At 34.8% G+C, this 23,166-nt stretch overlaps 2 protein-coding genes across 2 annotated transcripts; one reads left to right on the plus strand and one right to left on the minus strand.

Annotated features, from left to right (window-relative positions):
• Positions 1–2,441: 2,441 nt before the first annotated feature.
• On the minus strand, positions 2,442–3,407 carry LOC110298675 (olfactory receptor 52Z1P-like). The gene has a single exon (XM_021168065.1). It carries the CDS (start codon positions 3,405–3,407, stop codon positions 2,442–2,444), a length of 966 nt encoding a protein of 321 aa, XP_021023724.1.
• Positions 3,408–16,224: 12,817 nt separating this feature from the next.
• LOC110299432 (olfactory receptor 51V1-like) lies at positions 16,225–17,169 on the plus strand. The gene has a single exon (XM_021169117.2). It carries the CDS (start codon positions 16,225–16,227, stop codon positions 17,167–17,169), a length of 945 nt encoding a protein of 314 aa, XP_021024776.1.
• Positions 17,170–23,166: the final 5,997 nt, after the last annotated feature.

The raw sequence follows: 23,166 nt of genomic DNA on the forward strand, positions 1-23,166 counted from the left end.
TACAGACCAGTGGGATAGGGTAACAGTAATCCTAGGTATCTATTCTGAAAAAGAGAGACTTCATGGAGCTTAAAGTATTCAACATATTTTTTTTTTCACTAAAATGTTTTCTTTAAAATTCTAGATTAGCAATGAAATCTTATTTATTCTTCCATACTTTATGTAAACAAAGTAAACATACTGTTTTAGATGGATATATGCAGTCCTACATAAACCTAATTTTATTTATATTCTTTTGATTTTTCTGTGAAAAGTTTACTATTTCCATCTGTACACTTAGCTGTGATTTATATTGTAACAGTTTTACTATCCTATAATTTGGGTTGTATTGTAACAAGTTATTCATGAACATTTATGATAGTTCTAGTTCATGTTCATGTTCCATGATGTGAACAAGTACACAGAGGTTAGTGATTTTGCTAACAGATTTGTACATGTGAATATGTGATCCTCCTCTATATATAATTGCTTAGAATTTTTTCAATTTTTTATTAGATATTTTCATCATTTACATTTCAAATGCTATTCTGAAAGTTCCTTATACCCTCCCCCCAGCCCTGCTCCCCTACCCACCCACTCCCACTTTTTGGCCCTGGCGTTCCCCTGTACTGGGGCATATAAAGTTTGCAAGTTTGGTTTTCTTTGCCCAATGAAGGCCGACTAGGCCATCTTCTGCCACATATGCAGCTAGAGACACGAGTTCTGGGGGTACTAGTTAATTCATATTGTTGTTCCACCTATAGGGTTGCAAATCCCTTTAGCTCCTTGGGTACTTTCTCTAGTTCCTCCATTGGGGGCCCTGTGTTCCATCCAATAGATGACTATGCACATCCAATTCTGTTATTTGCCAGGCACTTGCATAGCCTCTCACAAGACAGCTATATCAGGGTCCTTTCAGCAAAATCTTGCTGGCATGTCCAATAATGTCTGCGTTTTGTGGCTGATTATGGGATGGATTCCCGGGTAGGGTAGTCTCTGGATGGTCCATCCTTTCATCTTAGCTCCAAACTTTGTCTCTGTAACTCCTTCCATGGGTATTTTTTCCCTATTCAAAGGAGGAATGAAGTATCCACATGTTGGCCTTCCTTCTTGTTGATTTTCTTGGGTTTTGCAAATTTTATCTTGGGTATTCTAAGTTTCTGGGCTAATATCCACTTATCAGTGAGTACATATCCAGTGACTTCTTTTGTGATTGGGTTACCTCACTCAGGATGATATCCACCAGATACATCCATTTGCCCAAGAATTTCATAAATTCATTGTTTTTAATAGCTGAGTAGTACTCCATTGTGTAAATGTATCACATTTTCTGTATCCATTCCTCTGTTGAGGGACATCTGGGTTCTTTCCAGCTTCTGGATATTATAAATAAGTCTGCTATGAACATAGTAGAGCATGTGTCCTTATTACCAGTTGGAAAATCTTTAAATGTTCTCTGAAATTCCATCATACTTTTTCTCTGATAAATATTGTACAGTTACCACTAATTGCATGTATTGCTCTATGAGAATTCTGCAGTTTGCAGTGCCATAACACAATGGCCAAGAGATTACATGCTCCCATGACATTTAATTATAGAGAAAATTAGGGACTTTATTCCATTTTGATTGTTATAATTAATATAAAATGTAATGTCGTTAATATCTATCTCTGACAGTCTTTCTACTATATTTACAGCAAAGACATTTAACATTTGCATACTCTAGTATTATCTTCTGTGAAAGAAAAAAACACAATAAAAATCTCAGGGATTATCAAATTCATATTCATTTTAAATTACTAAAAATAATAACAATAAACAAAGTTATTATTGTCATTTTATACCTGGCACTAGTTTAGGAGTTTTATGTAGGATATTTTTGTTTGTTTGTCTGTCTATCTATCTACCCATCTATCAGAGAAAATTGGAGATGAATGTATAGAATGAAAGAAGAACAAATACTCTTAAACTGAACCAAAAAATTTAAATACAAATCTAGCACTTGGAAGCCAAATGTCCTGTGATTGTTATATGTGATAACCTGAAAAAAATGTTTTGGACATTCAATAGTCTTCATTCCCCAGTTTTAGAAAAACAATGGAAAAATGGCAAAATTATATAGGATTCTGTATCAATTTGTTTCATATATGAACAAGGGTTATAACAATTGCCCCCTGTTTTATGTGTAAACATAAAATTGAAAAAAATTTGAAATAGTATGAATTACATATGCTGAAACAAAGATGAAAAGAGATGAAAGTAACAATAAAGCAATGTGTTCTTGTTATAAACAAAATACATTCTGAGTATAATTTACTCATTTTTTTCATGCTCAAAATTGCTGTAATTCCCTTCAGAAATGGTGACTTGATTTAACATTTATATTGTAAATTCAAATACTCTTTAGTTATATATTTTATTGGGAAAATATAAGGAACAGAATCAACCTGTTTGGTTTAGATCAACAAAATGACTTGCCCAAAGAAAACATTTGAATAATCCTTTCCTGAATTTGTTTAGTCCTCACTCCATAAATGATGGGGTTGACAGAGGGTGGTACTACCACATACAGATTGGCAAGGAGAATGTGCACATGCAGTGGTATACTGTGACCCCCAAAACGATGAGCAAAGAAAGAAAAGAATGCTGGTGTATAGAACAGAAGAATAACACAGACATGGGAACCACAAGTACCTAGAGCCTTGAGTCGGGCATCTCGAGAAGGAATTCTAAACACAGCACAAAGGATAAGGGCATATGAGACAATGATCAGCACTGCATCTAGGCAAATGGAAAATAGAGCCACTATCATGCCATAGTAAATATTGACCTTGATGCTGTCACAGGCCAACCTGGCAATGCCCATGTGTTCACAGTATGAGTGACGAATGATGCTCTTCCCACAATAGGTGAGCCTATAGACAAGAAAGATCAGGGGGAAGCAGATGAAGAAGCTTCTAATTACAGCTGCAATACCCATTTTGATGATGACAGATGGGGTTAGAATGGTGGTGTATCTTAGTGGATAGCAGATGGCCACGTAACGGTCAAATGCCATAGCCAGCAGTATTGCAGATTCTGCCACAAATATGAAGTGGAGGAAAAACATTTGAGATACACAGCTAGCAAAAGAGATGCCTGCAGCTTGGAACCAGAAGATTGCTAACATTTTTGGTGTTGTGACTGTAGACAGAAAGATATCAGCTAGTGCCAACATAGACAGGAAAAGGTACATGGGTTCATGTAGGCTGCGTTCAGTGATGATCAGGAATAATAGCAGTGCATTGCCTGCAATGGCCACTATGTACATTGAACAGATGGGGATTGAGATCCATATGTGTGATTCTTCCAATCCTGGGATCCCAATCATGGTGTACCAGATATCTCTGACATTGGTATAATTTAAAGTGGTTGAAGATGTTGTCATCTTTATTTTGCCTACTAGTTCTGGACCTGCCAAAGCACAACAACAACAACAACAACAACGATACATAAATAAAAAGAAGACAACAGTATGATTATTTTATTAGATTAAATGTGATACTCACAGTTGGCTAAGATTAAGACAGGACCCTTCATTACATGTCTTATATGTATTTCTTTTGTTTTAGACCTCAGAGGCTCTGGTAGGCTTTGCCTATGATCATTCATTTCCCCTATTCATTTCTGATGTTCAAAACAGTTCTCTTCTTCAAGAACTGGAGATGTAGTTGTCAGAAACCTGCTGTTTTTGAGGAACAGTAGCTATTGAGTCAGTGTTAACCATTACCTATAGACTATTTTAATATAAAACTTATAGTTAAAGAGAAGCCCTTTTCCTTAATTGAGTAATTTATTTGACAAATCACTGATATAAAAATATAGGTATTTCCTATTTTGAAGAATGCCATACCAGTTTTGCAGTTTGATACTAGATCTATTTGTTTGTTTATCTGTTTGTTTGATAGTAGTGTAGTTAACAATGTTCCAGCTAACCAGCCATCTAACATTTTGTCTTCTCTGGATTATGTTGTGATCTACAGAGTTTATGATTGAGAACTATGAACCAAGTTAGAATAAAGTCACACATAGAACTCTGACAATGTTTTATGTAAGATTGTAACTGTAATTGGAGCACATTCACTGCTGTGTTTGGCTATCTTCATCTTGTGGATCATGGTTCTGGCATACCAAGGGTCACCACTGAGCTAATGAGTGTTCATGCCACACTATTAGGAATCAGCATGCATACTCTTTATCTTTCACACAAAAACATTCTCTTCCTTACCTTATCTTCACCTATCTTGGTTTCTATTCACATGTGTGACATACGTCTTCTAGTTTCTGTTCATATTTCAGGTTTCTTTTTTTTCTTTATTCATTTTATGAACAAATTTCAATGACACTGGGGGGGGAACACATAAAAATGAAGAAATTAATGAATTGTAAACAAATCAAGAAACAAGATAAAAATCTTAAATTCACTCTAGTGTATTACTATGTTAAAGATAATCTGATAATGATCATAAATATATTCATAGGAAGATTTCATTCCTTTCAGAGGACTCAAATCATGAACACACAGCTATCTCTCAGAACAGGCCAGGATAGGAATGTTTGGAGACATTCAATGTGTGATTAATATAGTAGAAACTATATTTATAAAGGAATAAATATTCATGAAATTATTATCATTAAACCTGTTTATTAGAGACATATTTACCTCACAAAGGAAAGCTTGTCCTTGGGAGGAGCAAGAAAGGGCAGGGAGGCAGGAGTGGGTGGGTGGGTGGGTGGGGGAATAACCTTGAATAAGCAGGGTGAGGGGGGATGGGATAGGGGTTTCTGGGGAAGGGTAGAACCGGGAAAGGAGATAGCATTTGAAATGTAAATAAAGAAATTATCCAATAAAAAATTTTTAATAAAATTAAAAGTTCCACTAAGGAAGACATAACTGGACGTACTTCAAACTAACTAGCACACTGAGGTCTAAACAAAATGAGACATAAAAGTGGACACTTATATTGTAACTTCTGAAATTTACATAGCAGAATTTATTTCATTTGGAGCAAACCTTGATAATAAGAACAATTAATTAAATCTACAGGAAATAAAATATATGTGTATGCAAATACATATACACACATTTTCATATTCATACACAATGTATATATACAAATGATGCTTTGTTATCTCAAAGTAATGTTTTATAGGGATGATTATTTTTATTCTCTTCCAGTTACAAAATGATGTATTACATAACAACAGAATTTATATTTTATTTCATTAATTTAATCTTAGATTCAATGATAGCTATGAATATGTTTTCAGCATATTACAAAACCTATTTTTATTGAGTAAAACATCATTCCAGTAAAGTGGAAGATTGAGTTACTGCTCTTGCCTCCCATTAGGAAAAAGTGGTGGCTCCAGAGAGGAAACATAAACAGAACAATGACACCACCATCTAAACTGTGTTTGGTTAGATACGTGCATAAAGAAATAAATGCATAAAATAGATATTTCTTCACAGAGAATAATGTGTGATGAACAAAGTTCACAAATTATTTGATATAGTTTGATAAAAATGTAGTGATGACATTAATCAACATAGAGAAAATCAAGAAATAAAGAAGTATGTTGTAAAGTAAATTGCACATTTTTTAAAATAATTTACTTTTTATTGGATATTTTATATATTTACATATCAACTGTTATCCCCTTTTCTGGTTTCCCCTTCTAGAATGCCCCTTTCCCATCACCCCTCTCCTTGCTTCTATGAAGGCGCACTCCCACCTACCTACCCACTCCCACTTTACCACACTACCATCCCCCTACATTGGAGAATCAAGCCTTCACTGGACCAAGGGCATCTCCTCCTATTGATGCCAGATATGCCGTATTCTGCTACTGATGAGACTGGAGCCATGAGTCCCTCTGTGTGTCCTCTTTGGTTGGTGGTTTAGTCCTTGGGAGCTCTGGGGGGTCTGGTGTGTTGATATTGTTGTTCTTCCTATAGAACTGCAAACCCCATCAGCTTCTTCAGTTCTTTCTCTAACTCCTCCATTGGGGTCCCTGTGCTCAGTCTATGGCTGGCTGTGAGCATCTTCCTCTGTCTGGCAGAGCCTCTCAGCAGACAGCTATTACATGCTCCTGTCAACAAGCACTTCTTATCATTAGCAATAGTGTCTGGGTTTGGTGTCTGTATATGGGGTGGATCCTTAGGTGGGGCAGCCTCTGGATGGACATTCCTACAGTATCTGCTCCACACTTTGTCCCTATTTTTCATTTAGACAGGAGCTATTCTGTGTTAAAAATTTGGAGATGATTTTGTGGTCTCATCCCCCTATTGGGGGCCTTGCCTAACCTTGGGTATGGTCTGTACATGTCTCTCTCCCTTTTTGGGGGGCATTTCAGTTATTCTCATCCCTGTTGGTTCCAGGGAGCCTCTTGCTTTCCTGGCATCTGGGACTTGCTAGTGGATGCTCACAGTTACCCATTCTTCATTGCTACACATGTCTGTTCAAATTCCTGATCCACAGTATATAAAGAATTATTTGGTTTCTTGAGTTTTGTTGATAAACAAAGGCATCTCTTCATTCTATAAGCTGTCACAGTCATGAGAATATTAATAATTACACTTTTAGGGTGATATATGGTAATTAGTTGCCCATGTGAATTGTTCTTTAATAGATATTTATGGAGTTCACATTATCTGTAGAACAAATATTGCACTCTGAAGAATATTAAAAGACAGTTTGGTAAGGGCTTGGATTCCCCAGTCTGACTTCAGACCCTGTCTACACAGTAATTCCAGGGTCCAACTTCTCATCTGTGTATATGAGGGGATTACAGTGAGTCAATGACCATGGTTATCTCACTAGGCTGCTGTGTATATAAAATGAGGGAATCAGAACAATGCCTCTCACAGTTACTCAACAAGCAATCATTTCTGTAACTGATGGATGCATCATAGCAGATATATTCTATAACTGATGCATTCATCATAGCAGATGTGATTCTATAACTGATGAACACATTATAGTCGATCTAAGATAAAGAAAGAAACCAACCCATGGGCCAGATTTCATTCTATCATGTTTTATCAGAAGTAATATCACTTGTGATTTTTAGTATTCAAAAATCACCCTAGGACTATTCTTGGAGAATAGTTTTTTTTTTTTTTCATAGTAAGTCCATTGGCCATTTATTTATTTGAACTTTTGAGTATTGAAACCATATAGACCTGAGCTCAGATTCAAACTCTTTTACCTCAATGGACTTAGCTTTTTTTAAAATTAGGTATTTTCTTATTTTACATTTCAAATGCTATCCCCAAAGTCCCCCATACCCTCCCCCCGCATTCCCCTACAAACAAAGGCCATCAAGCACCAGGATTAGAGGAAATATGAACAGGAAACAGTCTGCCATCTGGCTTTTAAAAAATTGACAAGGAAATATATATGTATTAAGAATGCATAAATAGCTACTCACTTTCCTTATTAAAATATATTTCTATATAGTATATCTTGATTATGTTTTATCATCCCTCTACTCCTTCAAGTTTCTCTCCATCTTCCCTGCCATTTGGATTCATCCCCTTTATGCATCATTGGAAAACAAACAGCCTTCTAAGTAAAGAATATAATATAATATAATATAATATAATATAATATAATATAATATAATATAATATAATAATATAACAGTGCCTGGCTTGTAAGTTGCACTTCTGTCTTTAAAGAAAAGGCAAGTATTTTATATGTCTAGGAAAATATGTAAATCAATCTGAAAGTTTATCAAATGTGCATAGGACACTAGAAAGACAACTGAACATTTCTTGGTTCTCACTTCAGGTCTTCACAGTCACCACGATCATGGCTGAGACACTACCACATTCTGACCTTTATGTCTGTTACAGCTGAAGTTAAAAGAGTTCATACTGTCATTTGATTTGAAACAAAATATAAAATCCAATCACAGATATGGAGTTCAAAGATCAAAAGAACCAGGTTTGGGGTTTTGGTCCTATTATAATTCATCCTCTAGACTAAAAAAATACCATTCAAACATAACATAACAGACTGAAACATAACATAGCAGACTGTATGGGTACTTCTAATGTGTTTCAAGTGCATAAGCTATCAACTGTCCAGATCAATCAATCTACAGATTGCCTTTGAAAGTGTTATCTTATTTATATTGTTAAATTAAATATTTAAAGGCTTTCCCAATCAGTTTTGCCCCGTGATTTTGTAGTTTAAAGCTCATGAAATATATTTTGGACATCATACTAATGTAAATATTATTACTGGTATGATTTATACACCACACATTATAAAAATGAGATATGAACAGAAAAAGCAGCTTGCTTAAGTCATACAACCAGTATTTAACAAGGTAGGAACGCAGCTCACCCTTTTCTAATTAACTCCTCATTTGCCACTCAGAGAGCAACAACCTATAAAATTGCCTTACATCTGGATTTTGATGTAATTATGTTCTTTATCTTATTACAGAGTTCACATAGCTCTGTCTTACAGAACTGTTGTGGGTTTTTCACCACTACATTGTTGTTGTTGTTGTCATTCAGTGTGATGTGACAAGTTTTGAGTTGAGAACGAGTCTTGAAATAAAAACCGTAAGTCATCACTAGAGATTATTGAAATATTACGGGTTAGTGGAGGTCTGACACACTAACATTGCAAGAAGATAAAGGTGGTGAATATGTGATGGTGTAAAGTCACTGTGCTGAGTGACTGCTTAGGGGATAGCCAGTCAAACAAAGAAAAGGTCGCTGGAAATCAAAGAAGTTTGGTAAGACTTCTTTTGAAAGTGAGGATAGGCCTGAATTGTTTTTTCTTCCTTTAACACAAGGTGAAATTCATAAAAATACTAAGTCTATTGCTAATAGATTTTTAGAATCATATTATTTTGTACATAATAAAGTCATTTTTCTCCTCTTTCCTACCCACATCACCCCCGTGCTCTTGACTTCTGAACATCTCCTATTTCCTTTTTCCTGCTTTGTTCAAAAATTTACCCAAAGTGAAAGCAAATCCATGTAGCACCAAATCAAGCATCCAGAGGACTAAACAAACCGGTAAATAAAACTTACCATGAGGTCCTCCAGTGCACCAGTGTCTTCTGCCCCGAAAATCAGCTGTCCTCATTCCAGTAAGGCTTCATTAGTTAATGTGTTCTTCCATTTCTGACTTGAATGATGTGAGGCACACTCCTGTTGCCCTTAACACAGTGAGGTAGGACCTAAAACCATATCATAGATTATTCTCCACATATAGGGATCCTAACTTGTGATTGACTACATCAGGATGACAGTGCCCTATTTCTTTCTGTCTTATTAATACTTTTGAAAACAAGCAATTCCTATGCTAGAGACATTTCCAATATGATAACTTCCTATCAAATGTTATAATCTGTTTATCAGTGAGGTCTTCTAGGAGTGAAATAGTGATACCCTACTATATCTGATGTTCAGTTACAAATATTTCTAACACATTTCATGAGTGTAACACCTGATTCTATCTTCAACCTTAAAACAGCTAAAGTCACTGTTTGGATAAGTACCATACCTGGAACTGAAATGGCTGAAAAATTGTCAATGTCCCTTTCCTATCAGAACTTTTTACTCTTAGGGGACACTTCTGCAGACAGCACTAGGAATTCTCTTATTCCTAATGGCCGGTGTTACATCTTCTATCTGTACTTACAGACTCCCTGGTGGTCAGCAAGATGGGTTGTTTCTCATCAATTATGTCCTACTGCTCATGCAAAGACTGGCATAATCCTGAGAGACCTAAGACTCAGTAGAGTTGATAAATCCGAGAAGATGCTTGGAGTCTTCTGAAGCCTAGGTCCTTAGGTAAGGAAACAAAAACAAAAACATACAATCCAGTGATCTACTAAATAACCAAAGTTCCAGGAAGATCATCTTTCTGAGACCACTCTGAGGGTTCAACCACATCCTATTAAAACCAACTACGTATATTATGACTGTTTGGGCAGAAATAATATTATTGTCAGGGCTAATGGGCCTATACTTTATTCTTATCTGTGTACTCCTTAGCCATTTACATGTAATTCGTGTAAATATTTTTCTTTGACTTGTTAAATTTATTTTAAAATTCATCGGTATGTTTGTGTACCTTTGTGAGTATATGCAATATATGTATAAGCATCCTGGAAGTTCAAAAAGATGTTGAAGGCCTTAGGACTGGAGTACAAAGTGATTCTGAGAAATCTGATGTCAGTATTACAAACTAGACTTGGAGCCCCAGGAGAACAGGGACTGCTCTTTGGCACTGATCAATCTTACCAGCAACTTCCTTAGGATTGAATGTCTTGAATATTAGCTCAGAGTCTTCAGAGGTGATATAAGGTACAATTTAGTATTGTTTGTTTTATTTGAGACTCAAACCCAGTTTCTTGGGTACGTTGGTCAAACCTTTTTCCAAATCACTATTACACCTTCAGGGAATGTTAAGACTTTCTAAGTTAAACCTGAGCATCACATTATATCTATAAAATCATAGCCTCAGGGCTTACCAATTATAACATTTCATATATGATTAATTAAGCTCATAAATATTGTCATTAATATTAGTTTTCCACTTGTTAGTTAATGACATCAAAGTTCAAAATTTTGAGTCAAATAATTCATCTGCACAAATAACAAGTCATCTAGCTTTAAATTAAGTGTGGGCTTCTTTCTCAGATACCATTGTATATACATGTTAATACTGTTGAGAGTAAAAATTTAGAGTAATCAATATAATTAGAAGTAGTTCTTTGAAGTTGTAATGTGTTGAGTATAATATTGTATTGTATGTATTGTATGAAACCCTATAAAATTTGTATAGGTTTGCTTGAATTATTATCAATAGATTTTCATTATGCTAAATGGATGAGACCTGATAGCCCATTATGCAACTGAAACACATAGATTAAAAGTAAGAACGTCAGATAACAATAAATGTGTGTGTACATATGTATATATATGTCTGTGTGAAAATATATGTATATGTGTATATATATATAAATATATTTTCCAATTGATAATATGGAACACAAACAGATGTTTGCCTTGATTAAGATTGCCAGTTTTAAAACAATACAAAAGATATGAGATAATGAGAAATTGAAATATTTTAAGAATCAATCAAGTGTCATAGAATTGCCACAAAGCTCAAAGAAAAGTGAACCATGACATCCTCACTGGACTCTGTAGTGTGAAGGATTTAACCCGATCTGTGCTTCCAGCAGGTTGAGCTCATGCTGTATCCATCCTACTGCCTCTCGCTGTGCTATAATGTACTGGGACCTGACAGTGGACTTAAATGTGTTCTATCTGCACATTAATAATTCCAGGGCAACCATTAAATAATTAGAGGTTAAAATGGAAAACAAATGCAAAATGCTTTAAAATGTGCAAAAAAAATCCAGAAAACACAAGAGAGGAAGGGAAAATTAATAAATTAGTGCATAGAATCTTATTTCAAATATGCTAATAATTATTCAACATAAGGAAAATCACAGTGAAAGTAGATTGTCTAAATATACCTAGAAGACAAGTATATTTTGAGAGTGTATACAATACAATACAAGCTGTGTACTTCATAGGAGGAATCCATTTGTTTTTGAAAACTCCAGTTTTACTTGTAAATATTTTATAAAAATATTTTAAGACAGAATGAACTGTGTGTGTGCCCTAGTAGGGAAAGAAAAACATCCTGTGCATTTATCATTAAACTCAACTCTTTGTACCTTAAAAACTTTCCATTGTTCGAATCAGACAACATGGTAAAAATAAGCAATGAAAGAAATTCTGTTTTCCCTAAATAACAATTTGTTACTGTTTATGACAGATGAGGTGTAGATGAATGCCCGACAATTTTGCATTATAGTAACTGATTCAAATCAATTATAATGCTATTCTGAAAATCCCAGAAATAATTTGAAAGTATATATATGATAAATGTAACATGCAATATCCTATGAAACTGGGACCTGTCATACAGCTATTTGGGAGTAGGCTGTAGGAGGTTCACAAGTTAAAGTTCTGCTTGCACTACCATATGTTCAAGGCCAATCTGGGCCAATACATGAAACCTTGTCTTAATAAATATTTAAAAGAGTGGCAGGACTGTTGACTTGCAAAGGATCTAGTTTTGATTCCCAGCATCCACAAAGTGGCACACAACCATTAATAATTCTAGTACCATTTTATTTAACAATCTCTTTGGACCTCTGAGGGCATCAAGCACATGTAGTGCATATTCAAACATGCAGGCAATATAGTCAGACATAAAATAAATTGAATATATTTAAATTTTAAATAAAAGAGATAATCCATATTTAAAGTTATTATTTTAAAATATTTATTAATTATTAACTAATGAGACATTGGCAATTAATAGCTTCAAGAGAAGAAAAGTCAATCTTCATAGAGGTGCAGTACTTGGCAGGTTGACCACTCTCTGGTTAAGGCCTTATATCCAAGGGTTTATGCACAGCAGAATCTGTATTTGATGGATTCAAAATGAAAAGAAATAATGTTCAGTGTGTATGGATCTTCATGTTGTTGGGATAAAGTAAGGAATATGATCAAAATATATGAATTCAAAAAGTACTAAAAATAACAGTTGGTTATATGGCTACATAGATAAAATGCTTGGTACATAGTAAGGGGATTTCAATGTGTATTTGTTTTGAGTACATTTGTGGCAGCATAGGAGATGAACATAGGAGAATGTTTGGAGTCTTGTAGACCAAATAACCTTATGTACACAGTGGTGAGCATCAAGATAGCCTCATTTTAAAAGGTCGTAGAAAAGGACTAAAACCCAAGGTTGTCCTCTATTATTATCTTATGTTCTGGGATGCCCATGGGCACCAATTATACATGAACATGCACACACACATAACACTGACATTTAAATACTTCTAAAGAGAAGAAGCCTGGAGACATAACTATGATGCAAAGCTTGTCTGGGAACACATGAGATTCTAGGTTCAATCAGCAAAAAGAGTTCATATTATGTATCATTATTTTGTTTTTATTTAAATTATCCTGGTGTGTATACAATTAATCATTTAATTATAAATAATAAAATATCTTGGAATTTAACTTGTAAATTCAACCAGAAATAACACAAAGGCCTTGGAAGGCAAATGAGAGAAAACTACTTGGGAGTCATCTTAGTGTAAGTTAAAGGCAGGTTGGTAAGTTGACTACGTATATTATGTAGATTAACAACATTATACAACAAAAGTGTAATTAGTAAATTAATAAAGTGTGTAACATGGAGTAATGAAAACCAAGAAAGGGAACAAAAGGTAGAAAGCTAACAAAATAGCATATTTGTAAAGCAATTATATTAGTGATGACAATTATAAAAAGTCTAAATAATTAAAAAAAAAACCTCTATCTTGCCTAACAGAAATGTCCTTTAATTGTAAAAATATGTATGGGTTTTTACAATATTGAGAATAGAAAAAAATGTTTACCCCTCCTGGCTCCTAAAGACAACAACAACAACAAACCCAGAGCGATCATGTTTAATATAAAATGGATTTTTAGATTAAAGAAGTGTGACAGGGTTTTTGTGCGATTTCACAATGAAAAAGGGACCATTTCATTACAAGCTAAACAACTACTCTCCTTAGAGGAAATCTTTCCAAGTGCTGCTTCAAGAGAAAAGAGGTAGATGCAGCCACAGTTATGGGAATCATTCTACCTCTGCTTTCTCAGCACTGCCTTCTCTAGAGAACAAGCAGCCAGATTACCAACAAGCATGTTATTCTGAGCAACACAATTAGCCAACATAAGCTAATGAACATTTATCAAGTACTCTATCCAAATATAATAATAGAATATATATTGTTCAAGTGAAAACAAAATGTTTGGAAACTCAATTAAATTTAAAATTTATTTATTGGTGTGTGTGTGTGTGTGTGTGTGTGTGTGTGTGTGTGTGTGTGACACAAAACATGTGAGAGAGAGTCAGAGGATGACTTTTGGGAGCCTGTTCTGTTCCACAAGTCAAACTCAGGTTGGCAGGCTTGCTCCACAAGTCCTTACCTCAACTTAGCTATCTTGCCAGCCTAAGAAATTGATTTTTCTGTTTTGATTTTACCTTTTATTTTATGTGTTTTTCCTAGTTAATATTTTGTGCTGAATTTAAATATTTTTCATGCAATATATTTTGGTCATATTTTCCCTTCTTCCAATTCCTCCCAATATTCCCCACTAAGAAACACACACATACACACGCACACATACACACACACACACACAGGCACACACACACACATGCACGCACACACACACACACACACACACACACACGCACCCACACACATGCACGCACACACATGCACGCACACACACACACACACACAGAGTGAGAGAGAGAGAGATTAAAATCAATTTACTGCTTTGAAACAAAGCTTTAAGAAAATGTTCTAGTCTTCAATTTTATCTTGTTAGTGCTGGTAACTGACCGCTCTTGGTAAACATGAAATTGACTGAATAATACTCTGCCCCATCTTCCTTTCAAGACTCTATATACTTTCTTTTAAAACTGAATTATATGCTTTAAATCTGATTTTTAATTTTTTCCATTGTAGAGGCTAATTTTTCTAAATTGAATATCTTTTATAACCATAAATATAGCAGGTATAAGTACAGAAAATATATATACTCATAGAGATACATTTGCTATTTCAACTACTCATCTGATGGAAAAACAAGAAAATTATATGTGATATTTAAACCAAAGCCTAAGCAGGAATTAACATGGATGACTCTCATAGTAAAATCCTCAGCAAGTGGGGAGACTTCCTGTCTTACTGAACATTATTGATATTTATAACTTTGGGATTCCAAACAACATAACCCTGTCTCGAAAAACCAAAAAAAAAAAAAAAAAATATGATGTAGTTGTGTTAATTTATTAGTGTTAATTGATATCCTTGTTTTTGGAAAAAAAACCTCTTAGAATAATCATTCTGCATTCTTATGTTTTCTCTTTAAGTTTATATCTTTCTTTTTTTGAGATTATAATTACATCATTTCTCTTTCTCCCACTAAACTCTCTCAAAATACCTTTCATCATGGCCTCTTTTACATTAATTATTATTCATATATATATTCATATAAGTACAACTTCTTCAGTATATGTAACATGCCTTGTATTTATTATTTTTTTCTGACCATTTGGAATTAACTAGCCAGCAGTATGTTCCTCTCTGAGAAGGACTATTTCTCCTGCTCTCAGCAGTTTTTTAGTGGTCTGTGACATTCCCTATGGACATTTCCAGTGTCTATTTTTGTGATCGTTTTTCCAACTCCTATTTAGGTAGTCATGTTAGTGACAGATTGGACAGGAATTATGGTTCTTTAAATATGTACTAAGTAGGATGTTCTCAGAGAAACAGTAAAGGATATAGACATATAAGATGCAATGCCCAGATTTGCTTTCTTTATATTGTTGCACCATCCAACATGTGCTACATTCTCACATGCCTAATTTATTCAAAATGGACATCACACCAATGAGAAAAAAAATACTTTACATTTTCTGAATCACCCAATTTAAAATCCTTGTGGATTTTTTTATGCTGCAAGTGAGGGCATAAAAAATAACAATAATGTCACTTGATAAAAGATTTATCATATAGATTGAGAAAACTACAAAGTATAATTTATATAAATGAATAATTTAGATAAAAGCTAAGCACCACAATGCTCAGCAAAAAGTGCAGATTCAACTAAGGTTGCTTTGATTCTTTTTCAATAGTAGTTAATATTCTAAAACAGATGTCTATTTCCAAAGGGATCATTTAAGACTTAAAGGCAGTAAAAGTCCCTCTGTAATACCAATGACGAAAAATGCCCATGGGTTTCACATGGAGTGTGCCAACCATGACATCACTGTGACCAAGCATTCATGTCCTCTAGGACTGACTCTCAGAAGTGCAGTAGACAATCTACATCCCCTGAGCCCATAGACATTATTGTTTTGACATAAAGCTCCCTGTTTTCCTGCTATCTTATAACAATAGGTCTGAATAGTTTATGTACACATAGGTTTCTGCAATGATGTACAACAAAGGAACATGTCTCAGTTTCACTGTTTATGAAAATTGATATTTTTTCTCAAACAGATACTTATTATTAGAAAGTAGAATATAGCATGTGTAATGCAGAATAGCCCTCCAGAAATATTTTGTACTTTCTATCAATGTCAGTTTTCTTAATGTCAAACTTAAGTGCCTCTAGATTTGTTCTCACTGGATTTCCTGGCCTGGAAGTCTACTACATCTTGTTTGCCATTCCTTTCTCAACCATCTATGCAATGGTGTTACTGGGAAACTGCATGATACTTCATGTGATCCGAACAGAGTCAAGCCTGCACCAGCCCATGTTCTATTTCCTGGCCATGTTAGCACTCACAGACTTGTGCATGGGTCTGTCTACTGTGCACACGGTGCTGGGAATTCTTTGGGGATTTCTTCAAGAGATCAGCCTTGATGCCTGCATTGCACAGTCTTACTTCATTCACGGTTTGTCCTTCATGGAGTCCTCTGTCCTCCTCGCCATGTCCTTTGACCGCTACATTGCCATTTGCAACCCTCTACGCTATTCCTCCATCCTAACCAATGACAGAATCCTGAAAATCGGAGTGGCCATCTTATGTAGGAGTTCTATGCTCATTCCTCCTGTTATTATCCGCCTGAAGTTCTTAAATTACTGCCGGCCTCATTTCCTCTCCCACTCTTTCTGCCTGCACCAAGACTTGATTCGAATGGCTTGTTCAGATATTTGCTTTAACAGTTTCTATGCTCTGTCTCTGGTGATCTGCACCCTGTTACTGGATGCAGTGCTCATTCTTGCCTCCTACGTGATGATCCTGCACACAGTTCTATCCATTGCATCCAGGGAGGAGAGAATCAAGTCTTTGCAAACATGTGTATCTCACATCTCTGCTGTTTTGGTTTTCTACATCCCCATCATTGGTCTGACCATGGTTCACCGCTTTGGGAAGCATCTCTCTCCTCTGGTTCAGGTCCTCATGGGCAACATTTATATCCTTTTCCCACCTTTTATGAACCCCATTATATACAGTATCAAGACTCAGCAGATCCGAGTGAGAATTCAGAGACTGTTTTCCTTGAATGGAACCTAAGTCCTCAGATCCATAGTGATTGTATTTAAAAGTAAAGAAGTGCACTCGCAGACGACGACTGCACAGAACTGAAACTTAACTATTTAACTCATCTTTTATTGACAAATTACATTTTACAAATACTCTCTTCTACTTTTCACCACAGCCATCATGAATAATTGATATTGACTCATATAAAATTCACATATATATATATATATATAATTTATATATATCAGATTATTTGTGAATAATGTGCTGACAAATATGAGTGGATGAGTTTCAATTACTGGAAAATCTTTTCCATATTATGGTCAATGGATATAGGATGCATTTATTTCTTCCTATTTGGAGAAAGGTAATTTTTATGGATATATCCTTTATGAAATTACTGAATTATATTTTTTGATTCTTTTTACTCTAGTCACCATATGAAGTTTATACATATTATCTCTAATTCGTGGCTTATCCAAATGGCATTATAATATGTGAGTATGGTGAAGAGGTTGGGCTTTTTATAAAAAAGATTTATTTTCTTTATAATTTTGTATATGTGTATGATAGGATAGGCTCATATAAATAAAGATGCCTCCTGATACTAGAGTCTTTAGAATCTTAATTGGATTTATAGGAGGTTCTGAATAGCTAGACATGAGTGCTTTTTAATAATTTAAAATATAATAAAATAAACTCAATCTTGCTGTTGGCATATCTTCAGTGAAATATGTACCTTATTCTCTCACACGAATAGTAATGAAGTTGGAAACAGAAGCTTCTGCTTAAATTGTACTAAATGATAGAGTAGGACAAAGTAGACATTTGTGATACCAGCTTTACCAATATAGAATAGTGACGTAATAGCGACTATAAATAGACAGTTTGGTGACTTGAAATTTTTTACCTTTAATTCATATCTTTGTCTTATTTCATTTAATTTTTGAGTATACTTAGATAAATACCTTTATTATATTTATCTATTAAATAAATAACTTTATTGTACTTCATTAGGAATATTTATATGTTCCTAACAACATCTCCCTCAAAGTTCTGTTATAGAAAATATTTAAATGTTTATATGCCTCTAGTATACTATCTCTACTGTGGTTTTCATGTAGATGCTGTTTTGTTTTGTATAATTGGATTTCTAAGTGCTGGAGGTGTCATAAAATGTACAATGTTATAAAATATTTTATATCTGTTTCATTATCAGGTTAACTATGGTTCTTTCCTCCTTTCCATTGTCCTTGTTTAACAGAATTTTTAAATGGACAGGCGACCAACGTAAAATGTAAAGAGCAAAGAGAACAGAGAGATGGCTCCAAAGTAGAAGGCAATTGCTGCACTTGCAGTTGGCCTAGGTTTGTTTCCTAGCACTGACACAATGCCTCACATCTTTTCAGCCCAGGTCCAGTGTATCCAATGGTATTCCCTGGCCTCTCTGGACACCATCCATGTACGAGGCACATTATTAGAGATGTAAGAAAACATCCTCATACAAACAATAAAATTCATACTAATTAAATAAAACATATGGTTAATAAAAAGTAAAACCCACAAAAGTCTATTTTTACCTTTATTTGGATATTATTAACATATATGCACTCAGATTAATTGCTAATTGATAGTATGATTATCAAAGCACAATCAACAACTGTGATTCATCCTTGTTAGATGGAATTCATGTTGTGGTGACCTTTGAAAGACACACTGGGTGCCTTATTAACTACCAAAATGAAAATTTAGCATATTCTACCAATATCTAAGCCTCTTAAACTGGTGATTTTGGTTCATTAACTCTAATAATCTCAAGCCCCTGACCAGCAGCTCCCTCATTTCTATCCTGTGGTTTGACATTGTGAAGCACCATAAAAGTGTAAATTAGTCGACCAGCTAGCTTTACTTGCAACTTTCTACTCAACAATACTATAGAAGTTATTTCTTTTAATAATGAGTGTGTTGTTTTATATTTTAAAACTCCATTTTCTTTTATGTACTCATTGTTATTTTAGTTATCATGATTTTCAATAAGAATATGTTAAAAATTTGAATAAGAGCAAAAATTTCTCCCTAGTTGGTAGAATACATTATTTAGTGTGTACTTATATCCTTAACACTGTTTCTCTGAGGAAATATGAAAGTAAACCATTTGCTTCAGTTCTGCACACTGCCCAGCCCCAAGTATTAGGCGAGGTTGATCTAGTAAGCTTTTCTTTGGGCTCTTTGACTTATGCTTCTCTTTTCCCCATTCTAGTGTGTTAGTTTTTATTTTATCTTTCCTTTTTTTATTATTTTGCTTTAGAAACCTAATTGATTTCTAATGAGAGATTGAGAGCGGGTGGATTTGGATGGGAGGGAAGATGCAAAGTAACGGGGAGGAGGAAAGAAAGTGGCAAGAGTAATCAAGATAGATTATGTGTGAAAAAAACTATTTTCAATAAAAGAAAAACAACAATCAACAGTTAGAAAATGAGATATCTCTGCATCTGTATGGAAATGAATCTTTATATCTATTAGGAAAACACAGAACCTTTCATTAGTGTACTATTTTACAAAATCAACTTGCTCAAAGCCCATTGTATAACAAGATGTTCTATGTCCCATTTGCCTTAATAAATGCACTGAAAGTAAACTGCCTCACTCAGAAACTAACAGTTGAGAAACATAGCCTTACACAACTAACAAATCTTAAATATAGCAAAGGATAACTTCATTCAAGTGAAATTCAGCTTACAGGAGGAAAAAATTTGCCAGCTAAAAGTTTTGCCAGATAAAACCTTTATCAGTTTTGTCTGATAGAGGATTGAGATCCACAATGTACAAAGTACTTAAAACATTAAACATTAAGAATTATTTAGGGCTGGTGAGATGGCTCAGTGGGTAAGAGCACCCGACTGCTCTTCCGAAGGTCCAGAGTTCAAGTCCCAGCAACCACATGGTGGCTCACAACTATCCGCAACGAGGTCTGGCGCCTTCTTCTGGAGTGTCTGAAGACAGCTACAGTGTACTTACATATAATCAATAAATAAATCTTTAAAAAAAAAGAATTATTTAACTTCCATATCTGTATATATTCACATATATTTATTATTCTTTATCCTTAGCCATCAGAGAAATGAAAACTGAAACTACATTCACATTTTATTTTACCCCAACCAGAATGGCTAAAGTTAAAAGAAAAAAAAAGATATTACATATTTTCTTCCCCTTTGGGTGATGTTAGAATGTGTTAATACTTTTAAAAAAGCAATTTACTAATTATGTACATAGTTACCATTTGTATGTACATGTGCTCATGTGTGGTTTCATGGGTGTGTGTCTCAACTCTCATTTAATTAATTAATTAATTAATTAATTCTTCATCCCAATCTCAGTTTTTCATTCCTCATTTTCTCCCAGGCCTTCTGTCTAACCTCTTCCCTTGTGCCTCCTCCCTTTCTCCTCAGAAAAGAGAAGACCTCCCATTGATACCAACCCTCCATGGCATATCAGGTTGTAGTAGTACTGGGTGCACTTTCTTCTAATGAGGCTAAACAAGGTCTCCAAGTTAGAGGAAAGTGATCCAAAGGCAGCCAACAGAGTCACGGATAGCACCTGCTCCTTCTGTTAGAGGTGCCACATGAGGACCAAGCTGTATATCCCTTACATATTTGTAGGGGGCCTATGTTATTCTATGTATGCTTTCTGCTTGGTAGTTGAGCCTCTGAGGCCCTCCAGACCCAGGTTTCTTGATTTGGTAGGTTTTCATGTGGTGTCCCTCATCCTCTGGCTCCTTCAATATTTCGTGCCCCTCTTCCACATGACTCTCCAAACTCCGCCTAATGTTTAGCTGTAGGTTTCTGCACATATTCTCATCGGCTGCTGGATGAAGCCACTCAGATGATTTATGCTAACCTCCTGTCTGCAAGCACAGAATATTATTAAGAGTTTCAGGGCTGTGCTCTCATGGCATGGGACTCAGGTGGGCCAGTCATTGGCTGGGCATTTCCTCACTTTTTGCTCCCTTTCTATCCCTGCATGTCATAGGCAAAAAGGTTGTAGGTTTAGTATCTGGATTGGTATCCCTATCAATGAATGAATGGTCATTGGTGAGTGTGAATATTTGGTTGATTAGCAGTAATACAAATATTGGTTCAGATTTTATTATCTTAGGACTCCTGATTCAACAAAAGCATTCACTTGTTCTCTAATTTATACATATTTCCCATTTTTGCATGGATGACTAAGATTTCTAAAATATGGTAGAAAAAATACTTTCCTTTAAACAGTGTCAGTCTAGACTCTTAACCAGTGTGATTGATTTCCACATCTTCATAGAGTTAAATTACAATTCTGTCAATAGGCTGTAGAGGACTATAGACAAAGGACTTGGAACTGCTAATAAAAAAATCCCACAGTCCCAAGGGTGAGCACACACAAGGGAAGAAACACGGAAGGAAAGGGACAGATAGGGAGAAAAGGAAAGACAACAAAAATGTAGGGGTAATGAGTGATTTAAATTACAACTGATCCCTGAGGAGACACTTCTGAAATAAATGCTCATACCAGCCAGGCTTTTGTGCAGTACCTGATTAAAAAAATGTGTTATGACCAACTTCTTCACAAAGCTAAATATCTGAAGCTCATGACAATGTCATTAAGGAATGAACAGAGTCTCATTTTCAGGTTAGTGGGGGAATGTATTGTACTTACTCTTTGAGGTTTTACAGGTACCAGGACTAGGGAAACTATGAAATAGGGATCTAACTTTTCAGTAAGAGAAAAAGAATTCTCAGCCAAGAATCTGTGGGTAATGGTTGTGGGTCCTAAAGACTCTCCTACACACCTCCATCCTTGCTTCTTGAGGCGTTGTCTATATGATGTCTATATTCAAAGCAGACATCAAGTTGGGACAAGGGAGTTTATGCCATGGTATGAAGGAAGTTGCTGGGAATATTAAAAATGTATATTTTACTGGATTCATTATAAAATTCACAAATAATAATAATAGTAATAATAAAGGTAATAAAGATAATAATAATAGCAAAATCAACACAAAGGCATGTGCAAAGAATGTGAGAACAAGCCAGGGGCCATTGAGATGAACTGTGTATGTCTTTTTCCCTTTGAGTTCCTGTCTGAACTTTTAGTTTTCCAACCTTTAGATTTATAACCCTGTAATTTTATTTTCTAAAATTATCTGTCTCTACCTTTCTGACATGTTAAAAAAAATGTTTCCCCTGTTTTCCTAGTACCAGGATCAATGTAATCTTCATATATGTCATGATTTCTGATTCACCTTTCCTTACTAGCTAGGCACAACTTCTGTTGCTCAATGAAATCCAGTGTGATATGTTTGCTTAAATTCAAGGCTTCCTGTACTATTTCATTCTTTTTTTTTTTATATTGGCTTCATAAGAAAATAGGATCACTTGAAAACTCTCAGAATGAATAATACAGATATGTGTCCACTGTAATTTCTGTAATAAAATATACAAAGTAAGGAGGTCATTTTCTTTAGCAAGTCTAATTTATTTTTACACTTAGTATTAAAAGCAAGATGAAGACAGAAATCATTAACATCCTCTGTAAATGACAACCATAGATCTTAAATGGTTTCTCAGTTTCAATACTGTTAGAAAGCAACAGCTGTGAGATGGCACCCAAATATTGAAGAATGAAGTCCAGAGATCTTGGAGACATGTTATCTCAATGAAAGTGGATCATGTGAGTAATATCTGAAAGTACACTAAGATACAGTAGAATTAGTATTCCACACCAAAAAAAGAATACGGCCATATTTCTCTGAGTGATGATAAAATACAACTGCCTGAATGTATCCAATTGTACCTTAGAATTCTGAGTCTCAAAGACTTCTCACTATAATTAAATACTATCTGTCTAATGCCATAGCTTTTAAAATAAAACCAACATGCATTATGAAGTTTTCAAACAATAAGTGTACTCATGTGAGCATGTCTAACCAGTTTCTATTTGTGCTTCTCTAAGTAGTTATGTTATAGCCATATATCTTCTTATGCC

This window comes from Mus caroli, unplaced genomic scaffold (genome assembly GCF_978045245.1).
Source record: "Mus caroli unplaced genomic scaffold, Mus_caroli_1 scaffold_8, whole genome shotgun sequence".
Lineage (NCBI taxonomy): Eukaryota > Metazoa > Chordata > Mammalia > Rodentia > Muridae > Mus > Mus caroli.